The sequence below is a fragment of the Danio rerio genome, chromosome 10, assembly GCF_052040795.2.
Source record: "Danio rerio strain M-AB ecotype USA chromosome 10, GRCz13ab, whole genome shotgun sequence".
NCBI lineage: Eukaryota > Metazoa > Chordata > Actinopteri > Cypriniformes > Danionidae > Danio > Danio rerio.
Window position 1 is genome coordinate 49,221,050 of NC_141030.1, and position 22,781 is coordinate 49,243,830.

General features: G+C 37.8%; 1 protein-coding gene across 6 annotated transcripts in view; it reads right to left on the reverse strand.

The window, feature by feature from the left end:
- Positions 1-2,718: 2,718 nt before the first annotated feature.
- hip1ra (huntingtin interacting protein 1 related a) overlaps positions 2,719-22,781 on the reverse strand; it is a 34,047-nt gene continuing 13,984 nt past the window's right edge. The window contains exons 18-35 of one of the 6 annotated variants that reach the window (XR_015501486.1): positions 21,095-21,289; positions 19,990-20,100; positions 19,567-19,761; positions 17,585-17,735; positions 17,418-17,504; positions 17,231-17,338; positions 15,896-16,032; positions 15,417-15,527; positions 15,278-15,336; positions 12,619-12,649; positions 12,122-12,184; positions 11,442-11,542; positions 9,289-9,394; positions 6,608-6,731; positions 5,888-5,949; positions 5,648-5,771; positions 5,271-5,528; positions 2,719-3,046 (exon numbers count right to left, since the gene is read on the reverse strand). Coding sequence is in view for 5 of the 6 variants with exons in the window: in XM_087271245.1 (XP_087127371.1) it covers positions 3,038-3,046; positions 5,271-5,771; positions 5,888-5,949; positions 6,608-6,731; positions 9,289-9,394; positions 11,442-11,542; positions 12,122-12,184; positions 12,619-12,649; positions 15,278-15,336; positions 15,417-15,527; positions 15,896-16,032; positions 17,231-17,338; positions 17,418-17,504; positions 17,585-17,735; positions 19,567-19,761; positions 19,990-20,100; positions 21,095-21,289 (2,151 nt within the window). In the remaining variant the exon portion in view is untranslated. Of the gene's footprint in view, positions 3,047-5,270; positions 5,772-5,887; positions 5,950-6,607; positions 6,732-9,288; positions 9,395-11,441; positions 11,543-12,121; positions 12,185-12,618; positions 12,650-15,277; positions 15,337-15,416; positions 15,528-15,895; positions 16,033-17,230; positions 17,339-17,417; positions 17,505-17,584; positions 17,736-19,566; positions 19,762-19,989; positions 20,101-21,094; positions 21,290-22,781 lie in introns of all 6 variants that reach the window. The other 5 variants (XM_087271249.1, XM_087271248.1, XM_087271246.1 and 2 more) reach the window with 5 other exon arrangements.

Below are 22,781 nucleotides of genomic sequence, written 5' to 3' on the forward strand. Positions count from 1 at the left end.
AGAGTATTCAAACATTGGAACAAACTACATTTACCTACATTACATTATTGTTAATGTCATCCTACTGTAGATTTGGTTTATCTGCCGTTCGCGAGTCTGTCATGAAGAAAAATCTCCTCAGGTGTTTCCAGAATTATATATTCAGAGGATATTAACCAAACACTTCTTTATAGAAGTTCACATTGTTGTTGCAGATGAAAAATAACACGGAAAATGTAATTTAATATTCTCCAGTTGGCTAGATAAAAGTCATTCAAACATCTTCACCCTTGACGGTTGGTCTCGCGCGTCCGCCATGTTTGTAGTTTGTTTACACTTTTTAACGGAATTTCGTCCAATATGTTCTACAGATAATAGTAGAGCCTCCAGGGAGCTTGGCATTCTCTTTTCAGTTCAGTTCAATTCACCTTTATTTGTATAGCGCTTTTACAAGATTGTGTCAAAGCAGCTTCACATATAAGATTATACATTGAAACAGTTCAGTTTTCAGAGTTTAAGTTCAGTTCAGTTCAGTTTAGATTAGCTCAGTTCAGTTCAATATGTTTTAATATTCACTGCTGAGAGTCCAAACACTGAAGAGTAATTCAGTTATGCGCAGCTCTAGAAGTCCCGGACTTTGCAAGTAAGTGGCGACAGAGGCAAGGAACAAATTTCACCAATGGACCAGAGTGAAGGAAAAAACCTCTGGACGAAACCAGGCTCAGTTAGCTCGACCATTTCTCCTATCATATGGCAAAATGTCTTGTGGAGAGCTGCAGTCTAGGCGCTGGAGGCTGGAGAACACAGGACGTCAGCGAAGACTCGGCTGTCCCTGGAGCATCACAGGAATCAGTCTCAGGCTCTCCTCCATGACCATCACAGCAGCTGCTACGGCCTGGTCCAGGAATGTGGAAGCCTTGGGATCATCTCTTCTTTTCAACATACTACTGGACACACGCTATTTCTACTCTCAAATACTATTTAGGATGGACAGCATGAGAATTGGGGCACAAATACTGTGATTTTTCAACGGTGGCTGGTCTTTTTAAATATGTAAACCCTCGTAAGGTCAGGGATCACAAATTCACATTGCGTTTATGGAGTGTATGGGTGTTTCCCAGTACTGGGTTGCAGCTGGAAGGGTATCCACTGTGTAAAACATACTGGAATAGTTAGCAGTTCATTCCACTGTGGCGACCTCTGATGAATAAATGGACTAGCTGAAGGAAACATAAATGAATGAAAAACTAAGGAAAATAAATGAAAACTAATATCGTCAGTCAAAGAGTTCTGCTTATGATAATAACATTGTTTTTATTTGTGCAGCACCGTTGTTTTAGCAGTTATTTAATGATAGGTAGAAAGATTCATGATATTCATATATGTTCTTAAATTAGGCGTACACTCAATAACTTTACAAACTTTTACATTTTAATATCCACATTTGTGAATATAAATTGCTACAATCAACATATTATTGCAACAGAAAACAAAACAATCCATTTATTTTTCATACATTACCAAATTAAGCAATGTGATAGTCAGAGCGGGCAGGTATTACATTTTCCATCTTCAACCACTCACACAATCTGTCCCAAAGGGATTTGACAGTACAACTGCAAACAAATGCTGTATGTATAATTATAGTTTACTTTATTTTCCACTTATTTAAATGTGTGTCCCCTTGTGCTTATATGCAAGTACCCTGAGCTCCTGTAACACAAACAAGTCACTTGGCGAATGAAGCTCAATTCTGATTCTGATAACATCAGTATCCCGATCTGGCCACTAGAGGCCGCCAAAGAAAGCCAAACACCTTCTGTCCACAGCTGGACTCACTGCGCATGTGTGGATTTTGTGACTCTTTTGAGGGGTAGGTTTGCGGTTAGGGTTACATGCTAATAAAACACAGTTTAATTGGTATTTTAATAAACATTATGAATAATACTCTGTATAGTCACTGATTTTACATTATGGTTGAGGGAGGGGTAGACGTTAATAAAATACAACTGTTGGGTAATTTGATAAACATATGAACAATACTCAGTATAATTACTGTTTCTACATTACTGTGAGGTTTAGGGTTGGGGTAGTGGTAGATGATCATAAGTTACAATTTAATGGGTAATTTAAGAAATAATAAGAATAATACTCTGTATAATCATTGTTTAATATTAATATATATTATTATTAATATTAATACCAATATTGTGGTAGGAGTAGACGTTAATAAAATACAATTTAATGGGTAAATTAATAAATAATATGAATAAAACTTGGTATAATTATGGTTTTACGTTACTGTGAGAGTTGGTGTTAATAAAATGAACAAATCTATAGTTGCAGAAATGAACTAACATCCCAAAACATTTAAAAAACTTGATTAAAAAACAAAATATCCTTCTGATTTGTTGCATTTTCATTATTTTCTGTCTACATGCACTGAAAATTAAGAAATAACATTTAATGAAACTTTAATATTGCCAAAAATGCAGGTACCACCAGTGACATGGCACATGTGATCTTTAAATTAATGTACAGAATTATTTTCTAATAATCACACTGTCATTTGTGTGTTTCATTAAGTCAAAAGGAAACGGAATAATGTGGTCTGAGTTTAAGTGTTAAAAAATAATAATATATGAAATATTTTAAGACCTTTAGCCAAAAAACTAAACAAATTCAGTGCAAGAGTCGTAAACACGTTTGCTTAAAACAACAACACAAGTGCATCACTTCCACAGCTTAACTAATCATTTATTGACCACAGTCTGCATTTACATTTACTAAAAGCTGAAAAAGATCCCAGATATAAAACCGTCATCAACATCCTGATACAGCTCTCTAGTGTTTTGAAAAATACCCTTGTTTATGTTCAATAAAATGTATATAATAATACAATAAGATGACGTAATGAGTAGATTATAATGTTATAAATTAATAAACATGATTATATTACATCCATAATTTACACCACACAGCAGAACACAGAGAGAGAATGATGGAGAACAGAATAATTAATAATATTCACTATGATCTGAAGATTTCTGGTGTCCTTTCACCGAAACTGTGGGAGAGAAGAGCAGAAAGTTGATTGGACGAGTGAATTTCATTATAATAGCTCAGTGAATGCCAAGAGTATTAGAGTTTTGCATTTTAAATGAGTTTTTATATTGTTTTAGTAATTAGTTAAAAAATCTAATAACAGTTTGAACAAGCACTGAGCCAAAAACCACACAAAAGCATCGTAAATGATGGAGCAAATTCAGACAGACTTGGTGTGTGTAATGAAACATGTTTCTTTTTGACAAATGGAGCAAATTTGTTTGGCGCCATGTACTGTTAGTTCTCTAAACAGCAGCAGCTCAGATGTTACACCACAGAATGCCTGCCTGACTCAGATAATGGTTATTTATTTAGATGTTTATTATTTTGTTTCACTTTGTTGAGTTTGCTGTTTGTTGAGAAAATGAGTTTCCCCTGGGAGGAGACCTCGGAGAGACCCAGCACACACTAGAGAGACTGCATTTCTTGGCAAGACTGGGAAGTGTCTGGGAAGATGGAAGTCTGGGGTTAGTCCTGGATAAGCAGAACTTTTCCCAATCTATTTCATACCACTAATGCAAATGTTTGCCACGTCTATAAAACAATTAATGTCGCATCACCAGGCTCTCCAGAGTTTCCTCCAGAGTTTCATGCAATTTCGGGTGTTTCATTTTTAATCTTTCGACTTCTATTTTAATATAATTTGACACCGCATGGCGAACGGAAAGAAAAACCTCTGCATTTCGTGACTCGGTGGTTCTTTAAGGTAATCAAAAATTGCTGCTTACATGGTCGACTCTTAATCAGAGTGTTATCTTAATCATATTAAAATCAGAGTGTTATCTTAATCATATTAATCGGAGTGTTGGTGTCAAAGACAGCGCATTCATCTGCCCTTCAGCATGCGCCCTCCAATGTGTCGTTAAGTTTGGCATGTTTCCCCCTTAAACGCAACTTTTGTAAAGCGGCTGCTTCACGTTGTTGTGTCAGAATCCTTATGAAATAAATACAGCCAGACTTTAGAACGCTTAGTTTAAGCAAATTTGATGAGCGCGATCATGCGTGTTGAATCTGAAGGGGGTCGCTCTGGCTGAGCTGTCCTGCGCGCGTTGTGTGTGTGTGTGTGTGTGTGTGTGTGTGTGTGTGTGTGCAAACCTGCCTAAACGTCGTTGTCTATAGCCACTAAATCAAAAAGTTAGGAATTGCCGTGAGATTGTGTTGCACTCTCAGCTCACATCCTTCTAAAAAAAAGGTCCACATTGTCCTCCGATAATGTCAACAGACTGGACTGTCTTAGCGACTGGCTGAATGTAAAGGAGGACTGAGCAAAATTGTTTCTACTTTATAATAATGTTCTCAACTTACAGCAATACAACTTTACAATGAGTACAATTGTTTGTATTCAATACTTTATTATTATTATTATTATAATTTTTCATTTTCCATATCTGCAGTGCCTGTATTTTGTATTTTATTTGCAGTCCACTTAGAATACAACTTATAAATCAATGTTTTCTTTATTGGTATTGATTGTTTTGAAATTCAGATGTCATTAACATGCCTGTATTGTTATTTCTTCAATAAATATGGCTGTCAGGCAGGATCTTGATGGTTTATTGTGGGTTTGTTGTTTACATGAAGAAATCTGTGTTACAAGTTAAACAAAAATTCTAATAAACAATTATATTTTGAATTTAAATAGTTTTGTCTTGCGTTTACATTAATTTTACATTTAAATAAACAAAATGACGAGTTTCAATCTTTTAAATGCGATTAATCGTGATTAATTGTAAAAAAAATTGCGATTAATTTTTTTTTTTTAACGATTGACAGCACTAATGTATATATATATATATAAATCTTTTTGTTTCTACTCGCAGCAACTTCCTGGCTTAAACAGGAGGGTTGACAGGTATGCAGACAGATGATAGTCAGCCTTCAGTGTCCTCTTCTGTCACTTCTTCGAGCACACCTCTGAGAGCGTCTAGACTCATCTAGACTCAATTCTGTAGTTCAAATAACTCAGAGTTGTAGTTGAGAACGTCTGTTATAACAGTCCTTGTATTAAATAAATAGTCGAGTTTAAATCGGGCTCGGGATCATAATTACTGTTAATGTGTCGGACCGGGTCGGCTCTAACACAAGGTGCACGGGCTCGGGTATAGGGTCGGGGTTTTCATGTGAACCTGTCATTAATTTTAGTTTACCACAATAATCTTGATAAGTGCAGATTAAGCACAACTCACCGCGTTCCTGAGCATGTGGCCAGACTTCTGGAAGATGGAGGAGCGTTTGGAGCTGGGTTTGGCTGGTTCTGGAGCAGGAGGGTTGGGTTTAGGCGGCTCCAGGCTGAAAGCGTCCAGACTGGGCAGATCCATGGTGGGTGGGTCAGGGAAGACGGTGGGCAGCGAGCTGTCAAAGTTGTTCTGCGCAGGAGTGTAGCTGTGGAGTGTGTTCTGTGCGGGAGTGTAGCTGTGGAGTGTGTTCTGTGCGGGAGTGTAGCTCTGGAGTGTGTTCTGTGCGGGAGTGTAGCTGTGGAGTGTGTTCTGTGCGGGAGTGTAGCTGTGGAGTGTGTTCTGTGCGGGAGTGTAGCTGTGGAGTGTGTTCTGTGCGGGAGTGTAGCTCTGGAGTGTGTTCTGCTCTGGGGTATCCAGTGGGAGTCCTCCCATCTCATAATGCTTCTTACGCAGCTCACCGAGACGCACACGCTCACTACACAGCTGCTTCTCCAGCTCCAGAACCCTCACCTGCACACACACACATGCTTAAATCAGTCACTGTGATAAACATTGCAGACACGCACACTCAATATCATATTTATTTAGGTATTTGTTCAGTTTTCATATCATATACTACAAATTACCTGGGTATCCATTTCTTCAGTTTTGAGTTTTATAAGAGACAAGCCAGAAAAGTCCATGGAGTCTGTGGAGGAAATAACAAGAGCACGCTTAATGTGCATTCTGCTGTTCCTGTGGCTCTTATAAAGTCTATACTTGTTTACACTTTAAATATGCTTTTAAAATGAATTTTTTAATTAAATTGTAGCGTTTCTTCTTAAATCTTGTTTAATCCAGTGTGTTTCTTTGTGAAATGTTCTCATGAATATTGTGCGGGGAATAAATTACAAATAACACAAGCTATGATTGCTATTTTTTAATTTACTTTACTAGTAAAATGGTTGATTGCTAAAATAAAAGCCAGTTACTTTGTTTTCACATCTACTGACTTGCATTTATTCTCCTGACTCTTTATGTAGAGAAGTCAGGAGTAAGTGCAGATGTGTTTGTTGTTTATGAGGTGGGTGTGTTTGTAAGAAAAGTCAAAAATGAATGTTTAGTCTTTTATGCCAAATATCATTCAATATAACACATTAAGCTGGTTTTAAAAGAAGTAACATAAGATTCTAATGCATTACTTTCCATTAAAAAGTAACTAAGCAGCAAATGTAGTCAGTAACACATTCAGTTACTTTCTAAAGAAGTAACACAATATTGTAATCTGTAACATTTTAAAGTAACTTTCCCCGAAACTGCTCTAGAAAGCACTTATTCCAGTGTTTGTTTGAGGCCTGGAAACTCACTCTTGTCCTCGATCTGCATTTGTCCAGATTTAGTAGACGTCACCACTACAGCGGCCATATCGTTGACGTGTCTAGACGCCTGCTGTAGAGTGTGAAGCTTCTTGTTTCCTCTATCTGCCTTCACCTGTAAAATGAAGAACTGCTGTGTACAAACGTAAACTAAAGGTACAAAAGTAATCTAAATGTAATCCAAAATTAGTTAAATTATGTAAGCATAAATCTGTAATAAAGGTAATAAAAATGTAATCCAAAAGTAGTCAATTTACATTACCATAAATTTGTAATGAAAGTAATCTAAATGTAATCCAAAAGTAGTCAGATTACATTACCATAAATCTTTAATGAAAGTAATCTAAATGTAATCCAAAAGTAGTCAGATAATATTAGCATAGATTTGTAATAAAAGTAATCTAAATGTAATCTAAAATTAGTGAAATTATGTTAGCATAAATCTGTAATAAAAGTAATCTAAATGTAATCCAAAAGTAGTCAGATAATATTAGCATAAATTTGTATAAAAAGTAATCTAAATGTAATCCAAAAGTAGTCAGATTACATTACCATGAATTTGTAATGAAAGTAATCTAAATGTAATCCAAATGTAGTCAGATTACATTACCATAAATCTGTAATAAAAGTAATCTAAATGTAATCCAAAAGAAGTCAGATATTACCATAAATTTGTATTAAAAGTAATCTAAATGTAATCCAAAAGTCAGATTATGTTAGCATAATGTTGTAATAAAAGTAATCTAAATGTAATCTAAAAGTAGTCAGATTACATTACCATAATGTTGTAATAAAAGTAATCTAAATGTAATCCAAAAGTAGTCAGATTACATTACCATAAATTTGTAATAAAAGTAATCTAAATGTAATCCAAAAGAAGTCAGATATTACCATAAATTTGTATTAAAAGTAATCTAAATGTAATCCAAAAGTAGTCAGATTACATTACCATAATTCTGTAATAAAATAACCAGAATGTAATTCATAAGTAGTCAAGTTACTATATCATAAATCTGTAATAAAGTAATCTAAATGTAATCCAAAAGTATCAGATTACATTACCATAAATTTGTAATGAAAGTAATCTAAATGTAATCCAAATGTAGTCAGATTACATTACCATAAATCTGTAATAAAAGTAATCTAAATGTAATCCAAAAGAAGTCAGATAACATTAGCATAAATTTGTATTAAAAGTAATCTAAATGTAATCCAAAAGTCAGATTATGTTAGCATAATGTTGTAATAAAAGTAATCTAAATGTAATCTAAAAGTAGTCAGATTACATTACCATAATGTTGTAATAAAAGTAATCTAAATGTAATCCAAAAGAAGTCAGATATTACCATAAATTTGTATTAAAAGTAATCTAAATGTAATCCAAAAGTAGTCAGATTACATATCCATAATTCTGTAATAAAATAACCAGAATGTAATTCATAAGTAGTCAAGTTACTATATCATAAATCTGTAATAAAGTAATCTAAATGTAATCCAAAAGTAGTCAGATTACATTACCATAAATCTTTAATGAAAGTAATCTAAATGTAATCCAAAAGAAGTCAGATATTACCATAAATTTGTATTAAAAGTAATCTAAATGTAATCCAAAAGTAGTCAGATTACATATCCATAATTCTGTAATAAAATAACCAGAATGTAATTCATAAGTAGTCAAGTTACTATATCATAAATCTGTAATAAAGTAATCTAAATGTAATCCAAAAGTAGTCAGATTACATTACCATAAATCTTTAATGAAAGTAATCTAAATGTAATCCAAAAGAAGTCAGATTACATTACCATAAATCTTTAATGAAAGTAATCTAAATGTAATCCAAAAGTAGTCAGATAATATTAGCATAGATTTGTAATAAAAGTAATCTAAATGTAATCTAAATTTAGTGATATTATGTTAGCATAAATCTGTAATAAAAGTAATCTAAATGTAATCCAAAAGTAGTCAGATTACATTACCATAAATTTGTAATGAAAGTAATCTAAATGTAATCCAAATGTAGTCAGATTACATTACCATAAATCTGTAATAAAAGTAATCTAAATGTAATCCAAAAGAAGTCAGATAACATTAGCATAAATTTGTATTAAAAGTAATCTAAATGTAATCCAAAAGTCAGATTATGTTAGCATAATGTTGTAATAAAAGTAATCTAAATGTAATCTAAAAGTAGTCAGATTACATTACCATAATGTTGTAATAAAAGTAATCTAAATGTAATCCAAAAGTAGTCAGATTACATTACCATAAATTTGTAATAAAAGTAATCTAAATGTAATCCAAAAGAAGTCAGATATTACCATAAATTTGTATTAAAAGTAATCTAAATGTAATCCAAAAGTCAGATTATGTTAGCATAATGTTGTAATAAAAGTAATCTAAATGTAATCTAAAAGTAGTCAGATTACATTACCATAATGTTGTAATAAAAGTAATCTAAATGTAATCCAAAAGTAGTCAGATTACATTACCATAAATTTGTAATAAAAGTAATCTAAATGTAATCCAAAAGAAGTCAGATATTACCATAAATTTGTATTAAAAGTAATCTAAATGTAATCCAAAAGTATCAGATTACATTACCATAAATGTGCAATAAAGCTTTGTAAACACACCAGTTGGATTTAAAGCACACAGATTTAGTGTATGGTACCTTTGAAGCAGCTACCAGTTGTGCCGTACTGGCTGCGATCTCATGAGAACAGACGATCAGCTCCTCATATTTGCCTCTGTCGGTCACAACTTTATCAGCCGAATCACTAAAATAAAGAATATATAAATATATTTTAAATTGTGGTGGTGCAAACTGAACACGGTAGTATAATTACACAATCAGATTTCAAAAAGCAAGAGTAATTAGAGTAAACTAATCTTTTAAATACTTGTAATCAGATTATGGATTATATGATTATACATTATTTACACAAAGGTAGGTAGTTGTTCATAATTAATCAATTATCTAAATACCTCTCTTTTTAATAATAAACCTGGAGCTTGTATAAGTTCATGATTCTTGGTGTTGTTTTTTATTTATATTTTTGTCTGCACTTCCAGTGTTTTTAAATTAAATATTTGATGTAGCAGCGATATCACTCTGAATTACACCGTATTGTTTTTTATAATGTTGATATTTTCTAAATGCACTGAATTTTTAACAAATGATTTAAGATTTAGTGTTAGTCAGTGTTAATACCCTAACCCATACACTAACAACGAGGCGTATTAGTGTGAGTATAGTTAAGTATTAACTGTCCATTATTGCACGTTAAAAAGAAGCTGTTGAGGCTTTTGTTGATGATAAACAATAAAGATATTTTTCATTCAATCTATCAAAATGATACAATACTATCCTGCTTTAAATAAGGGTTAGCAAAAAAGTAATCTAAATGTAATCCAAAGTAGTCATATTACATTACTCTAAATGTGCAAAAAAAGTAATCTAAATGTAATCTTAAAGTAGTCAGATTATGTTAAATCATACATCTGTAATAAACATAAATTAAATGTAATCCAATAGTCAAATTAATGTAATCCAGAAGTATCAGATTATGTTACTATAAATCTGTAATAAAAGTAATCTAAATGTAATCTAAATTTATCAGAATTAATTTCCATAAATCTGCTATAAAGATTATCAAAATGTAATTCAAAAGTAGTCAGACAGATACCATAAAAGTGCAATACAAGTAATCTAATGTAATCCAAAAACCATCAGATTACATTGGCATAAATGTGTAACAAAAGCAATTTAAACATAAAACAAAAGTAGTCAGATTACATTACTATAAATCTGTAATAAAAGTAATCTAAACTATAAATGTGCAACACAAGTAATCTAATGTAATCCGAAAGTCATCAGATTATGTTAGCATAAATGAGTAATAAAAGTAATCTAAATGTAATTGTGATACTCGAGTCGGCATTACCTTCCTAATTACTTACAGTAATCTAAAAGTTGTCAGATTTCATTACTCTAAATGTCAAATCAAATCAAATCAAATCAAATCTAATCCCTTTTATTGTCAAATCAGCAGCAGCACGTGTGCTATGATGAGCGAAAAGCTTCGGTGCTGTACAAGTGTGCAAAAACATGTGCAATAAAAGTAATCTAAATGTAATCTTAAAGTAGTCAGATTACATTAAACCATGAATCTGTAATAAACATGAACTAAATGTAATCCAATAGTTAAATTAGCATACCATAATTCTGTAATCCAAATGTGATGCAGAGTTATCAGATTACATAACTATAAATGTGCAATAAAATAATCTTAAAGTAGTCAGATTACTATACCATAAATCTGTAATAAACGTAATCTAAATATAATCCGAATTTATCAGAATTTGTTTCTATTAATGTGCAATAAAAGTAATCTAAATGTAATCCAAAAGTAGTCAATTACTTTAAGTATAATCTGTAATAAAAGTATTTTAATTCAAAAGTGTTCACTGTTACCATAAATGTGCAATAAACGTAATCTAATGCAATCAAAAAGCAATCTGGTTACGTTAGCATAAATATGCAATAAAAGTCATTTAAATGTAATCCAAAATTAGTGAATTACGTTAGTATAATCTGTATTATAAGTATTTTAATCTAAAAGTATTCAGATTACATTAGCATAAATTTATAATAAAAGTAATCTAAAAGTAGTTTTAAAAATGCATCATCTAAAAGATAATATTCCTGACCCCAAATTTTGTCCTGGTTTTAGAATCATTCATTCATAAATAATCCCAGTTCTGTACACGAATAATACACTTTTTTATTTATTTAATATTGTTTTTTTAACTGTTTTTACTCACAGCATCTGCGTGGCTCCCCATCCCACCGCCTTAGAAGCTGAAATGAGGCCTTCGGTCCAGCGTGAGTTCTTGGCATAGAAATCTTTAGCGGAGCCTGAGCCCTGAAACAGCAATAAACACACACACAACCTGCATCTGAGACTCAGGAACATGCATGACTTATGGAAATATACACAGTTAAAGTCAAAATTACTAATTGATGTTGAACAGATTCAGGAATTGTTCACAGTGTTTCCTCTAATATTTGTTCTTCTGGAGAAAGTCTGATTAGTTTTATTTGGGCTAGAATAAAAGCAGTTTTTAATAGCGTTAAAGTCATGTTAAGCTCAATATTATTCACCCCTTCAGCAATATTAGTGTTGGATTGTCTCCAGAACAAACCACTGTTATACAATGACTTGCCTAATTACCCTAACTTTACCCTGATTACCCTAGTGAAGCCTTTACATGTCACTGTAAGCTGAACACTAGTGTCTTGAAGAATATCTAGACTAATATTATGTGCTGTCAATCATCATGGAGAAGAGGAACGACATCAGTTATTAGAGATGAGTTATTAACACTATCGTGTGCAGAAATGTGTTGAAGTAATCTACTCTCCGTTAAACAGAAACCAGATACAAAGATATGCAGGACAGCTAATAATTCAGGAAGGCTAATTGTTCTAATCTCAGTCTGACCCGTCCGCTCTCCACGATGTCCCTCTGCAGGTCAGTCGACGCCGTCACCAGCATATGAATTGCCTGAGCGAAGAGAACAGAGAAAACCAAACGTTCACATGGGGTTTACATCATCAACAACTGTTTACATCGGGAAAAACATAAAGAGATCTGATACATGGTAATATAAGCACATTTTAAATATGCCTCACAGCAAGAAGGTCTCTGGTTTGAGTCTCGGCTGGGTCAGTTAGTGTTTTTGTATGGAGTTAGCATGTTCTCTCCGTGTTAGCGTGGGTTTCCTTCACGTGCTCCGGTTTCCCCCACAGTCCAAACACTGGACTCGAACCAGAGACCTTTTTGCTGTGAGGCCACAGTGCTAATCACTGAGCCACTGTGTCACCCTGCTATTTTAGTCTCTAATAAAAACCCCAGTCTTTAGTTATCATTTTCATGTATGTGTTTCAGGTTAGAATTAAACTGTAATGAATTTACAGCATATTCACAAACAACCTTACCTTCATTAGATCCGAACAAGAGCCAAGGATGCTGTCACAGGACAAATGGAGAAATTAGAATGCATAACAGATAAACTTCACATGTATTCAAAAAAATACTCATGTACAGCATTTATATTGAATGCTTTAGTGTCTTTGAACCATTTTACAGTAAAGTGTATTATACTGTATGTGATGTAGTTTTTGCAAGCATGCTGTAATTCAAGATCTTATAGACTATAGAACGGTTCAAAACATTGAAGTGTTTACTATGAATTACAACCCCAAATCAGAAAAAGTGGATAGTATGGAGAACAAAAAAATAAAAAGGGAAAGCAGTGATTTCTAAATTCAGACTTTAGACAATATGAACAGTAAATATTTCATGTTTTGTTTAGTCAACTTCACTTCATGTGTGAATCTCCGTCCTCTACTGTCAGCCAGAGCTCAACACACTGCAGAAACAGAGACAGCAGCAGTGCAGGGCAGTGATCAGGTGATCTGCTGAATGATGATGTGATGTGACACAGGTGATGTGATGGTGATCGGCTCATCAGGAAAGCTCTAGTCCTTTAGGAGCAGAGATGGGCCGAGGATCTCCAGTTTGACAACAAATCAGAGAGAAAATTAGTAAAATGTATAAACACAATGCTCCTCAGAGAAAGAGAGGAAGACATGTGGATATTTCAGCTTCAGCAGTGCAGAACATCATTACAGACTGAAGGAGTCTGGAGGAGTTTCAGTGCGTAAAGGACAAGAGCGCAAGCCTAAGCTGAACAAGCGTGACCTCCGACCCCTCAGGGGGCGCTGCATCATGAATCCTCATTCATCTATGAGCCAGATCAGCACATGGGCTCAGCACTACTGCGCTAAACCTGTGACAAGCACCACAATACAGAGCGACATCCACAAACGCCAGTCAACACTGCACTGTGCCAAGAGGAAGCCCTATGTTAACAGTGTCCAGAAGCGCCATCAACTCCTCTGGGCTCGGAGGCATCTGGGTTGGACCATGTACCGTGCTCAGATAAAGCAGTGTTTCAGGTGTTTTTTGGGAGAAATGGACGCCGTGTGCTCCGAACCAAAGATCTGGAGAATTACCAGAACGACTTCACTGGTTAATTTAGAAAAGCTCTGCTCACACAGGCGAGGACGTCCCGGATTTTTTTTTTTTAGAAAACACCATTCACACATCCATTCCCAAATACCATCACATTCTGACATCATTAACTAGAGATGAGCTCCAAACGGCCACGCTTGTATTAGTAAACATAGAAGGGGTCGAGCGTTTGTTGATGGATTCACTTTTATTTAAAGCTTTAGCATTCATGCAGCTGCTTTTGTCCCAGAGACATCCAAAGGCAGAAGCGTGAACCACAGCTAAATGTTTACACACTTGACTACATTACAAACTCTGTGGATGAATCAGTATTGTGAACAACTTCGATGAAAACATCGCAGAACACAGAGATGTGCATTATATGTGTGTGTGCTGGCGCTCACCGGAGCACTCCTGCACTTCACGTGCACACGCAACTGAAGCAGAGCTTGACGGTAAACAGCGGTTTGTCATAAGCATTATATTTTAAAAAATTGTATTATTTAAGAATAAACATAGAAATGTGATCTGACTAACGTCTAGCAGCTGAATGTGTCTGGAAACATACTTAAAGGCTTTTATTTTCATAAACAGTGCGGATGTAGTCGGCGCCAATAGCCTAGTGGTTAGTGCGTCAACACATAGCACTGAGGTGCTCGCAGCGACCCGAGTTCGATTCCCGTCTCGAGGTCCTTTGCTGATCCTTTCCCTATCTCTGCTCCCCACACTTTCCTGTCTCTATATCTCCACTGTCCTATCAATAAAGGTGAAAAAACCCCCCAAAAAAAAAAACAGTGCGGATGTAAATGCGTGAGGGTTCTGATTGGCTGGAGTAGACGTCTCACATCAGCGAGTTCTAATCGTGAACGTGCTCTTTCCGGCTATTTTTTCCTTCAGCGTTCACACAGCGGAGCCTTCCAGCAAATTACCGGTAATGTTACAACTTCTCTTTCCGGAAGATTCCCAGAACAAATTTACCAGTATTTTCATAAAGGGCCTGTTCACACATGATCACCTTCTGTAGAATTAACAGTAATTTTCTGAAAAGGTCTGCATGTGTGAAAGCGGCTATTACAGAGTCCTGCTGTGGAGGAAGAGGATACAGGTACTGGACTGGCCTGCCTGCAGTCCTGATCTGTCTCCAGTAGAGAATGTGTGGCGCATTTTGATGCGCAAAATGCAACAATGAAGTCCCCGTATTGTTGTTAAGTTGTTAAGACTTGTTTGTAGGAAGAAAATTACAGCTGAAACACTTCATCACTTGGTGTCTTCAGTCCCTAAACCTCTTTTAAGTATTGTGAAAAGGAGCAGCAATGGCAACACAGTGGTAAATGCTTTACTACTCCAACCTTTTTTTAATTGTGTTGGAAGAACTAAAACTGTAATACGTGTTTATTAAGAAATAATCATGAGGAACACATTAATAATGTTTGTTCTGTTCTCTGCAATGAAACACAAGTCAAAGTACATTCAGAAATCACTTCTTTCTTTATTTATTTCTGTTTTCTCAACTCTTTCTGATTTGTTGTTGTTCTATAATATTTGTTCATGTTGGATTACTAACTGATTCCCCAAACTGACCTCTGGTTGACCTCCAGCTTGACTCCAGTCGTTTCTCTTCTCGTCTGGTTCAGTATTTCCTGCATTACAGAAGAAAAGCCATGAGTTGCCAGTGAATGAGTGTTGACTGAGTGCAGATGATGAGCGCAGCGAGACTCACCTCCATTCTCAGCACCGCGTCTTCAATAGCAGAGGAGGTGGCAGACATCTCCTTATCCACCATATCAGCCAGCTCCTCCTGACGCACGTCTGCTGCTCTCGGACGAAGATCCTGCACAGAGAACACACCGAGATCACACACCTGTCCACATACACACACACAGAATTACAAACATTTACACAAAGACACACACACAGACCCAGACACATATACACAGTCACACTCTCTCTCTCTCACACACACACACACACAGGCTGTTTCCACTAGTAAGTGTAACTTTAGAAATGCCTATGTTCTGTTATGGTTCCTCCTTGCACCCACACTACTCAGGCATCTGTAGTGGTGTAGTGGATGCAGATGTTTTCAGGAATGCAGTGTGAATCCTCAGTATAGATGAGGATCAATTTAAATTGAAGCAGAGTTAAAACAAACATGCAGTGAAGCAGACGGAGATGCCGCAGAGAGCCTGCTCCACACACCTGTCCCTGGTGCAGGATGCGCTGCAGGACGCATCTGACAGCGGTGGGGTCTGCTCTGGGCAGCGTGGCCTTCAGCTTCAGCTCCTTCAGGTACTGCAGACAGTGAGTGGCGCAGTCACGGCAGTTATCCGTCAAACCTGGAGAGAAACACACTTGAGCTGCATCACACCGCTTTCTCATTTAAGAAGCTGCTTTAAGAGCATGCATGATTCAAATGAACTGTTTTATGAGTATGCATGATTCAGTAAACTGCTGTAGGAGCATGCATCATTCAATAAACTGCTGTTTGAGCATGCAATATTCTATTAACCACTTTATGAGCATGCATAATTCAATAAACTGCTTTATGAGCATGCATGACTAGACAATTTGTTTATGCACATGTATGATTCAATAAACAGTTTTATGAGTATGCATGACTATATTAACCATTTTAGGAGCATGCATGATTCATATAAACTGTTTTATGGGCATGCATGATTCAAATTAGCCGCTTTAAGAGCATGCAAGTATTGATAAACAGTTTTATAAGCATACATGATTCAATAAACTATTTTATAAGCCCCTTTATAACCATGAATGGTTAAATAGTCAATTTTGTGAGTGTGCATGACTAGAAAAAATGTTTAATGGGCATGCATGATTCAATAAACTGCTTTATGAGTCCCTTTATAAGCATGCATGGTTAAACAAACCATTTTAAGAGCTTGCATGATTAAATTAACTGCTTTATGAGTATGCATGATTCAAATAACCCCTTTATGAGCATGCATGATTCAATCAACTGCTTTATGAGCATGCATGACTAGACAATTTTTTTATGCACATGTATGATTCAATAAACAGTTTTATGAGTATGCATGATTATATTAACCATTTTAGGAGCATGCATGATACAAATAAACTGTTTTATAAGGATGAATGATTCAAATTAGCCGCTTTAAGAGCATGCGTGATTCAATAAACTATTTTATAAGCCCCTTTATAACCATGCATGGTTAAATAGTCAATTTTATGAGCGTGCATGACTAGACAAAATGTTTAATGGGCATGCATGATTCAATAAACTGCTTTAAGAGTATGCATGATTGAAATAACCCCTTTAAGAGCATGCATGATTCAATAAACTGCTTTAAGAGCATGCATGATTAGATAAATCGCTTTATGAGCATGCATGATCCAGTATAAACTATCTGGGATCATATCTTTAAATAAAGACTGTGTTAATGCAGCATATTTTAAAGCCATTCCTGAATATATTGTCTGTTGTACAGTAGATCATATGTGCATGTGTGCTGTTAATAACAAAGAGCTGATGTTATCGATTATCCTCACGGTCTGCCTGGTCGGTCGGGGCTGAATGAGCGGCTCCTGCTCCGTTCACTATAGTGTCCGCGATGAGATGAGAAAACTGGGTGACCGACCTCAACAAACCACTGGCATCTACAGGAAGAGGAGCAGATCATCATCACCTGACAGGAACACCTGACCCTGCTGCTCACTCTTGAGCCGACTCACTCACCGTCCATGTTCCTGATGTAGGCCGCATGACTGCGCTGCATCTTATCAACAGAGGCCAGCGTGAGCTCGGCACGATTGATCAGGTAATCTGTGAACATGAGAGATGAGGAGAGGTGATGAGGAGGAAGAGGAAGAGGAGGAGGATGAAGAGGAGGAGGAAGGTCAGACCTGGAGTGCTGATGCAGCGCACGTGCAGAGGATCGTCCACTTTGGCCACTGCGTCCAGAACGATGCCCTCGGCCTCCACCACCGCACACTGCAGGAGACTGAACTGCTCATCCTGGAGCTTCTGCTGCCACACACCTGAGTCCTGACTCACCTGACACACACACACACACACACACACACAGGTAAAACACATAGACTAGATGGCTAATCCTTGATAGAAGTTCAGTTAATCCTCAGCATCGGTCCAGAATCTGGCAGTGATATCAGATAGAAACAGGACCCTGTTTCACTTATTTAAAGTCTCTAAATCGAAATCACATTGTTAAAATAGTTAATTAAACAAAATTAAAGTTATAAATCAAATAATTCACTGCACGACTGTTAGTAAAGTGTGTTCTGTTTAGTACAGATGTGATTCAGATGCTCTACATCCATCATTGTCATGATCATGTGACCTCCCCGCGTCAGTTGCATTGCTTCTTGTAATTCACTCGTGGTGCATTATGGGATAGCATAGCATCCACTGGATGCGCACTAGAGAATCACACTAGAAGCAGTAGTTGATCAGAGCACTTCTCACATACTGATTCTGCAGTGCTATGAATTCAGACACACTACACACCACTGTTTTCCACATGCTAGATCGTAAGGAAGTATATTGGCAGCTTATAATGGCCCGTTTCCACTGAGTGGTACAGTACAGTATGGGTCAGTACACTTTCATGGCCGTTTCCACTGTCAAAATGCACCTAAATGTGAACCGTATCGTACCACTTTTTGAGTACCCTTTCTAAAGGAGTACCAGCCCAAACAAAAGGGTACCAAAAGGCGGGGCTAGATGCGCAGCTGAATGCTATTGGTTTACAGAGATACATCACTAGCTCGCGCACAAGCCAGGAGAATGAAAACAAAGGAAGCGGCATTTTTAAATACACAGCCGAGACATTACACTGTAATAATATATACACATAATAACAAGCCGGGGTCGACCCGAGCTCAAACAAACCATGATGATGTCTTGATGAACAGCCACAAAGCCAAGAAGAAGAGCAAAATCTGTGAGTGCCCTTGTGTATGACAGCGGTTCCCAACAGGGGACAAGGGGGCCTCAGCGAGCTTTGTGGAGGGTTGCGCCATATTTAAAACAATTCTTAGCAGTGGACAATTAGAAGAATGTTCATATTGCCATAGTTCATTTGATCCCCGAGCTCCTCAACCACTGGGCCGTGAATCAATTGGTACTGGGATGCAGAAAAATCTGAACAATCTTTTATGTTGAAAGTGACCGTATTCTCTCACTTACATCTCGGTCACTTCAGCACCAAAATTCAACCCACAAGAAGCAAAATGAGAAAACAGGCGTCTTTAAAAAGTTTCTTTGCTAAAGGGAAAAGACCCAGCGAACGACCCACGAACGGCCAAGGAATGGATCCACAACTCATTTGTCAACAGATCAGGTGAAAGGTTTATACTTCTGCGTCAAGCGCACACGTATGCTTAGCCCTACGCCTGGACGGGGCCGAGAGCTGCGCGAGCCTGATGGAGCGATTGTTTACAAGTGTGGAGTCCCGTGAAGGAGCTGCAGATGGAAATTTTTGTTCTGTGTTTACCTCATAGTTAAAGTTGTTGCACGTCCGCCGGTTCCTGCCTCAAAATGAGCGAGTTTGAGTCACTTGTACATCCCGGAAGTGTTCAGGAAAAACAAAACAGCAGCGAAGAAACTCGACACAGAGGAACATCAACACCTCACTGCCCACTAGCGTTTCGGAAGTGTTAATGCAGACCCACAGAGACAGCAGCAGAAGTATAAATGCACAGCTACACGTGTTGCCTGCGCCGTGAGTTACGCCGGTCACCTGACGCAGAAGTATAAACCAGGCTTTAGTGTGTGTGTGTGACCTTGCGCTGACCTTGCTCTGCAGGTGTGTGTGCAGCTCTATCAGTCAGTGTGTGTGTGTGTGACCCCGTGACCCCGCTCTGACCTTGCTCTGCAGGTGTGTGTGCAGCTCTGCGCTCTCCCTCTGGTGTTTCTCTCTCTCCTGCTGGAGACTGCTCTGCTGGTTCTGGAGTGTCTGACGGAGACTCATGATCTCAGACTCCTGATCCTTCACTGAGCGCAGCAGAACATCCTTCTCAGCCTGCAGACCCACTAACACACTGCTCAGCTGATCTCCAGCCTCACACACACACACACACACACACACACACACACACACACACCATATAAACAATAGTCTGCATGTAGGCGTATAGGCAGATGTTATGAAATGCAATTGGAAAAACACATAATGCATAATTTGTGTGAGTGTGTGTGTGTGTGTGTGTGTGTGTGTGTGCATAAGTGTGTTCATGTGTGTTTATGAGTGTATAAGTGTGTGTGCGCATATAAGTGTGTGTGTTCTCACAGATGCTTTGTTGTTTAGAGCACTCTGGGCCCTCATCAGCTCCGCTCGTGTCTCCTCCAGCTCTCGCTTCAGTCGCTCAATCTCCAGCAGCAGCTCCTGCTCTCGACACGCCTGAACACACGCACACACACACACACACACACACACACACACACACACACACACACACACACACACACACACACACACACACACACACACACGCACACACACACACACACACACACACACTAATTAACACCATACTCTGAGCTGAAACACACAGAGCAGTAGATGTGTCACTGGCAGGTGTGTGTGCAGCTCTATTTGTCCCCGTTTACACTAGTGCGTTTGAGTTTTAAAATAGCGTTTCAGATCAAAAACGATCCGCGTCCACACCAGCGTTTCACCTAGCGTTTCTGAACATATCTCCGTCCACACTACGCCACCAAAAACGTATATCATGTGACCATTCGCACACTCTGGGCATGCGTGTTCTAGGATAAACAGGAAGCATGCGTCTCGCTCGGCATTTGGTTATTGTTAGTCAACAAACGCTGGTTGAACAATGAACGCGATGGCAAAGAAAGCAAGAGAGGTATTGTTGTGAACAGACGACGAGGTTGAGACGCTACTAAACGTAACAAATGAATAACTGCACAATGGCACCTAAAACAGACAATAGTGCAAACAACGCTTCCTTTTCTGTGTGCATGTTGTTGTTTACAGTACTGTCATCTAGTAGCGTTAAAGCCATGTGTTATAGTCATGTGATAGGAGCTTGACGAATAAGGGAAGAATACGCAATGACACAAAACCCCAATCAGGTAGCGAATCTCAGCAGCCCCGCCTCCGTTTTCAGATGTCTGAGTTTTCCTCCGTCCACACTGAGACAGAGCAGACGCGCTTCAGTATGATGCTCGAACGGCGCTCGAAAACCGTGTGGACGGATGGCGTAACCGTAGCAAAACTTATAAGTTTTTAAACTAAAACACATTAATGTAAACGGGGCTTCAGTGTGTGTGTGTGTGTGACCCCGTGACCCCGCTCTGACCTTGCTCTGCAGGTGTGTGTGCAGCTCTATCAGTCAGTGTGTGTGTGTGTGACCCCGTGACCCCGCTCTGACCTTGCTCTGCAGGTGTGTGTGCAGCTCTGCGCTCTCCCTCTGGTGTTTCTCTCTCTCCTGCTGGAGACTGCTCTGCTGGTTCTGGAGTGTCTGACGGAGACTCATGATCTCAGACTCCTGATCCTTCACTGAGCGCAGCAGAACATCCTTCTCAGCCTGCAGACCCACTAACACACTGCTCAGCTGATCTCCAGCCTCAAACACACACACACACACACACACACACAACAAAGTTATTTTAGTAAACAAAAACTATTAGTCAAGAAATATTTTCCTTAACTGAAAACTGAAGAAATGAAAAAACTATTGTGAATTTTTGTGAAATAACATTTAATCTGCAAAAATAATCATGATAAAGGATTATCAGAGTTTCTGTCTGCTGCTTGAGCGATGTTTGCTAAACTTTGTACTCTACATAATCACTGCAGTCTTTCACTGTCTCTTCAACTCAGCATAGATTTAATCTCTTTCTTTTATATTTACAGGGTCAGGAAACACCAGAGCACATGTGTTGAGCTGTTGTCAGTGGTATATGTGTCCCACACTGCTATAAACACTATTAGGACACCTATATTTCACTAAAAAGTGTAAATTGGTTGTTTTTGCGTTATTTCAAGCAAATTCTTACTTCCGGTTTGAAACTAATTGTTGAAGCTGCGTCACGGTCATGAGATAATAGCGTGTATTCCAGCGTGCAGACTGGACGTCTGTGCCAGAGTGAGTCTTATTACGTCTTACAGTGTGATGCATTAATGCATGAGTAAGGCTTGGTTCAAACCAATCAGCGCGCTCTATTCTGCAACTTCATTAATATTCATTACTGTCACAGTGTTTAGACGACAGAGACGCCACGTTGTGTTGGCAAAACAAGCGTGAAGTGTTGCTTTTATAGTTTGCTGCAGTGAAGTTTTGTTTTCATTTTCTCTCTGTGAGAGCGCAGCTGGAGTCACGTGTGGATTAACAGTGTACGCGACGCTCCACAACAATAACTTACGTGTCTAAGGAGGATTATTGTTTACCTGAGAGCTGTTCTCATCTGCAAACGCTGAGATCCGGATTCGCTGCTCGTCTCCTCTTAATAAAGACGCGGCTCTAGTTGCTGGTGATTGTCCTGTCTCTACAGATTTGGTAAGTGAGTGACCAGTGCTCTTTGTTTATTCAGTTTGTTCGTATCGAACTAACTATTGCACCGAGTGTAAACATGTTAGCACTACAACCAAACTTTAACCTCGTGTAGGGTTTTCACCGCATTTAGTGACCGGAATAACACACGCGGCTTTCTGACGCTACCTGCCGTGTGCATCTAAGTTTCCTGGAAATGCTGAGGGTTTTTTTTCTCTCATTCGCCGTGCCGTATCAAACATTGCATGAAAAATACACGCTTAGAGCAGTTCCTCCAATCAAATATCTCGTTTGTCGCGAGGGGCATGACTGAATTACCTGAATGAAAGAGCCAAACTGCAGTTAAAGTCCACCATTTAATCATTTGGCAAATAATTCCACTACAGATGTCCATGTAGGTTAAACACCATCACTTTCTCCTGTATGTGTGTGTGTGTGTGTGTTTTGACTCTGAAATTCAGCGCGCCCAAATAGACACTCCCACACCATCCCACTTTTCTTCCTCCGACACTCCCCCCTAAATATAGCTGGACACGCCCACTTTTCTTCCTCCGACACTCCCCCC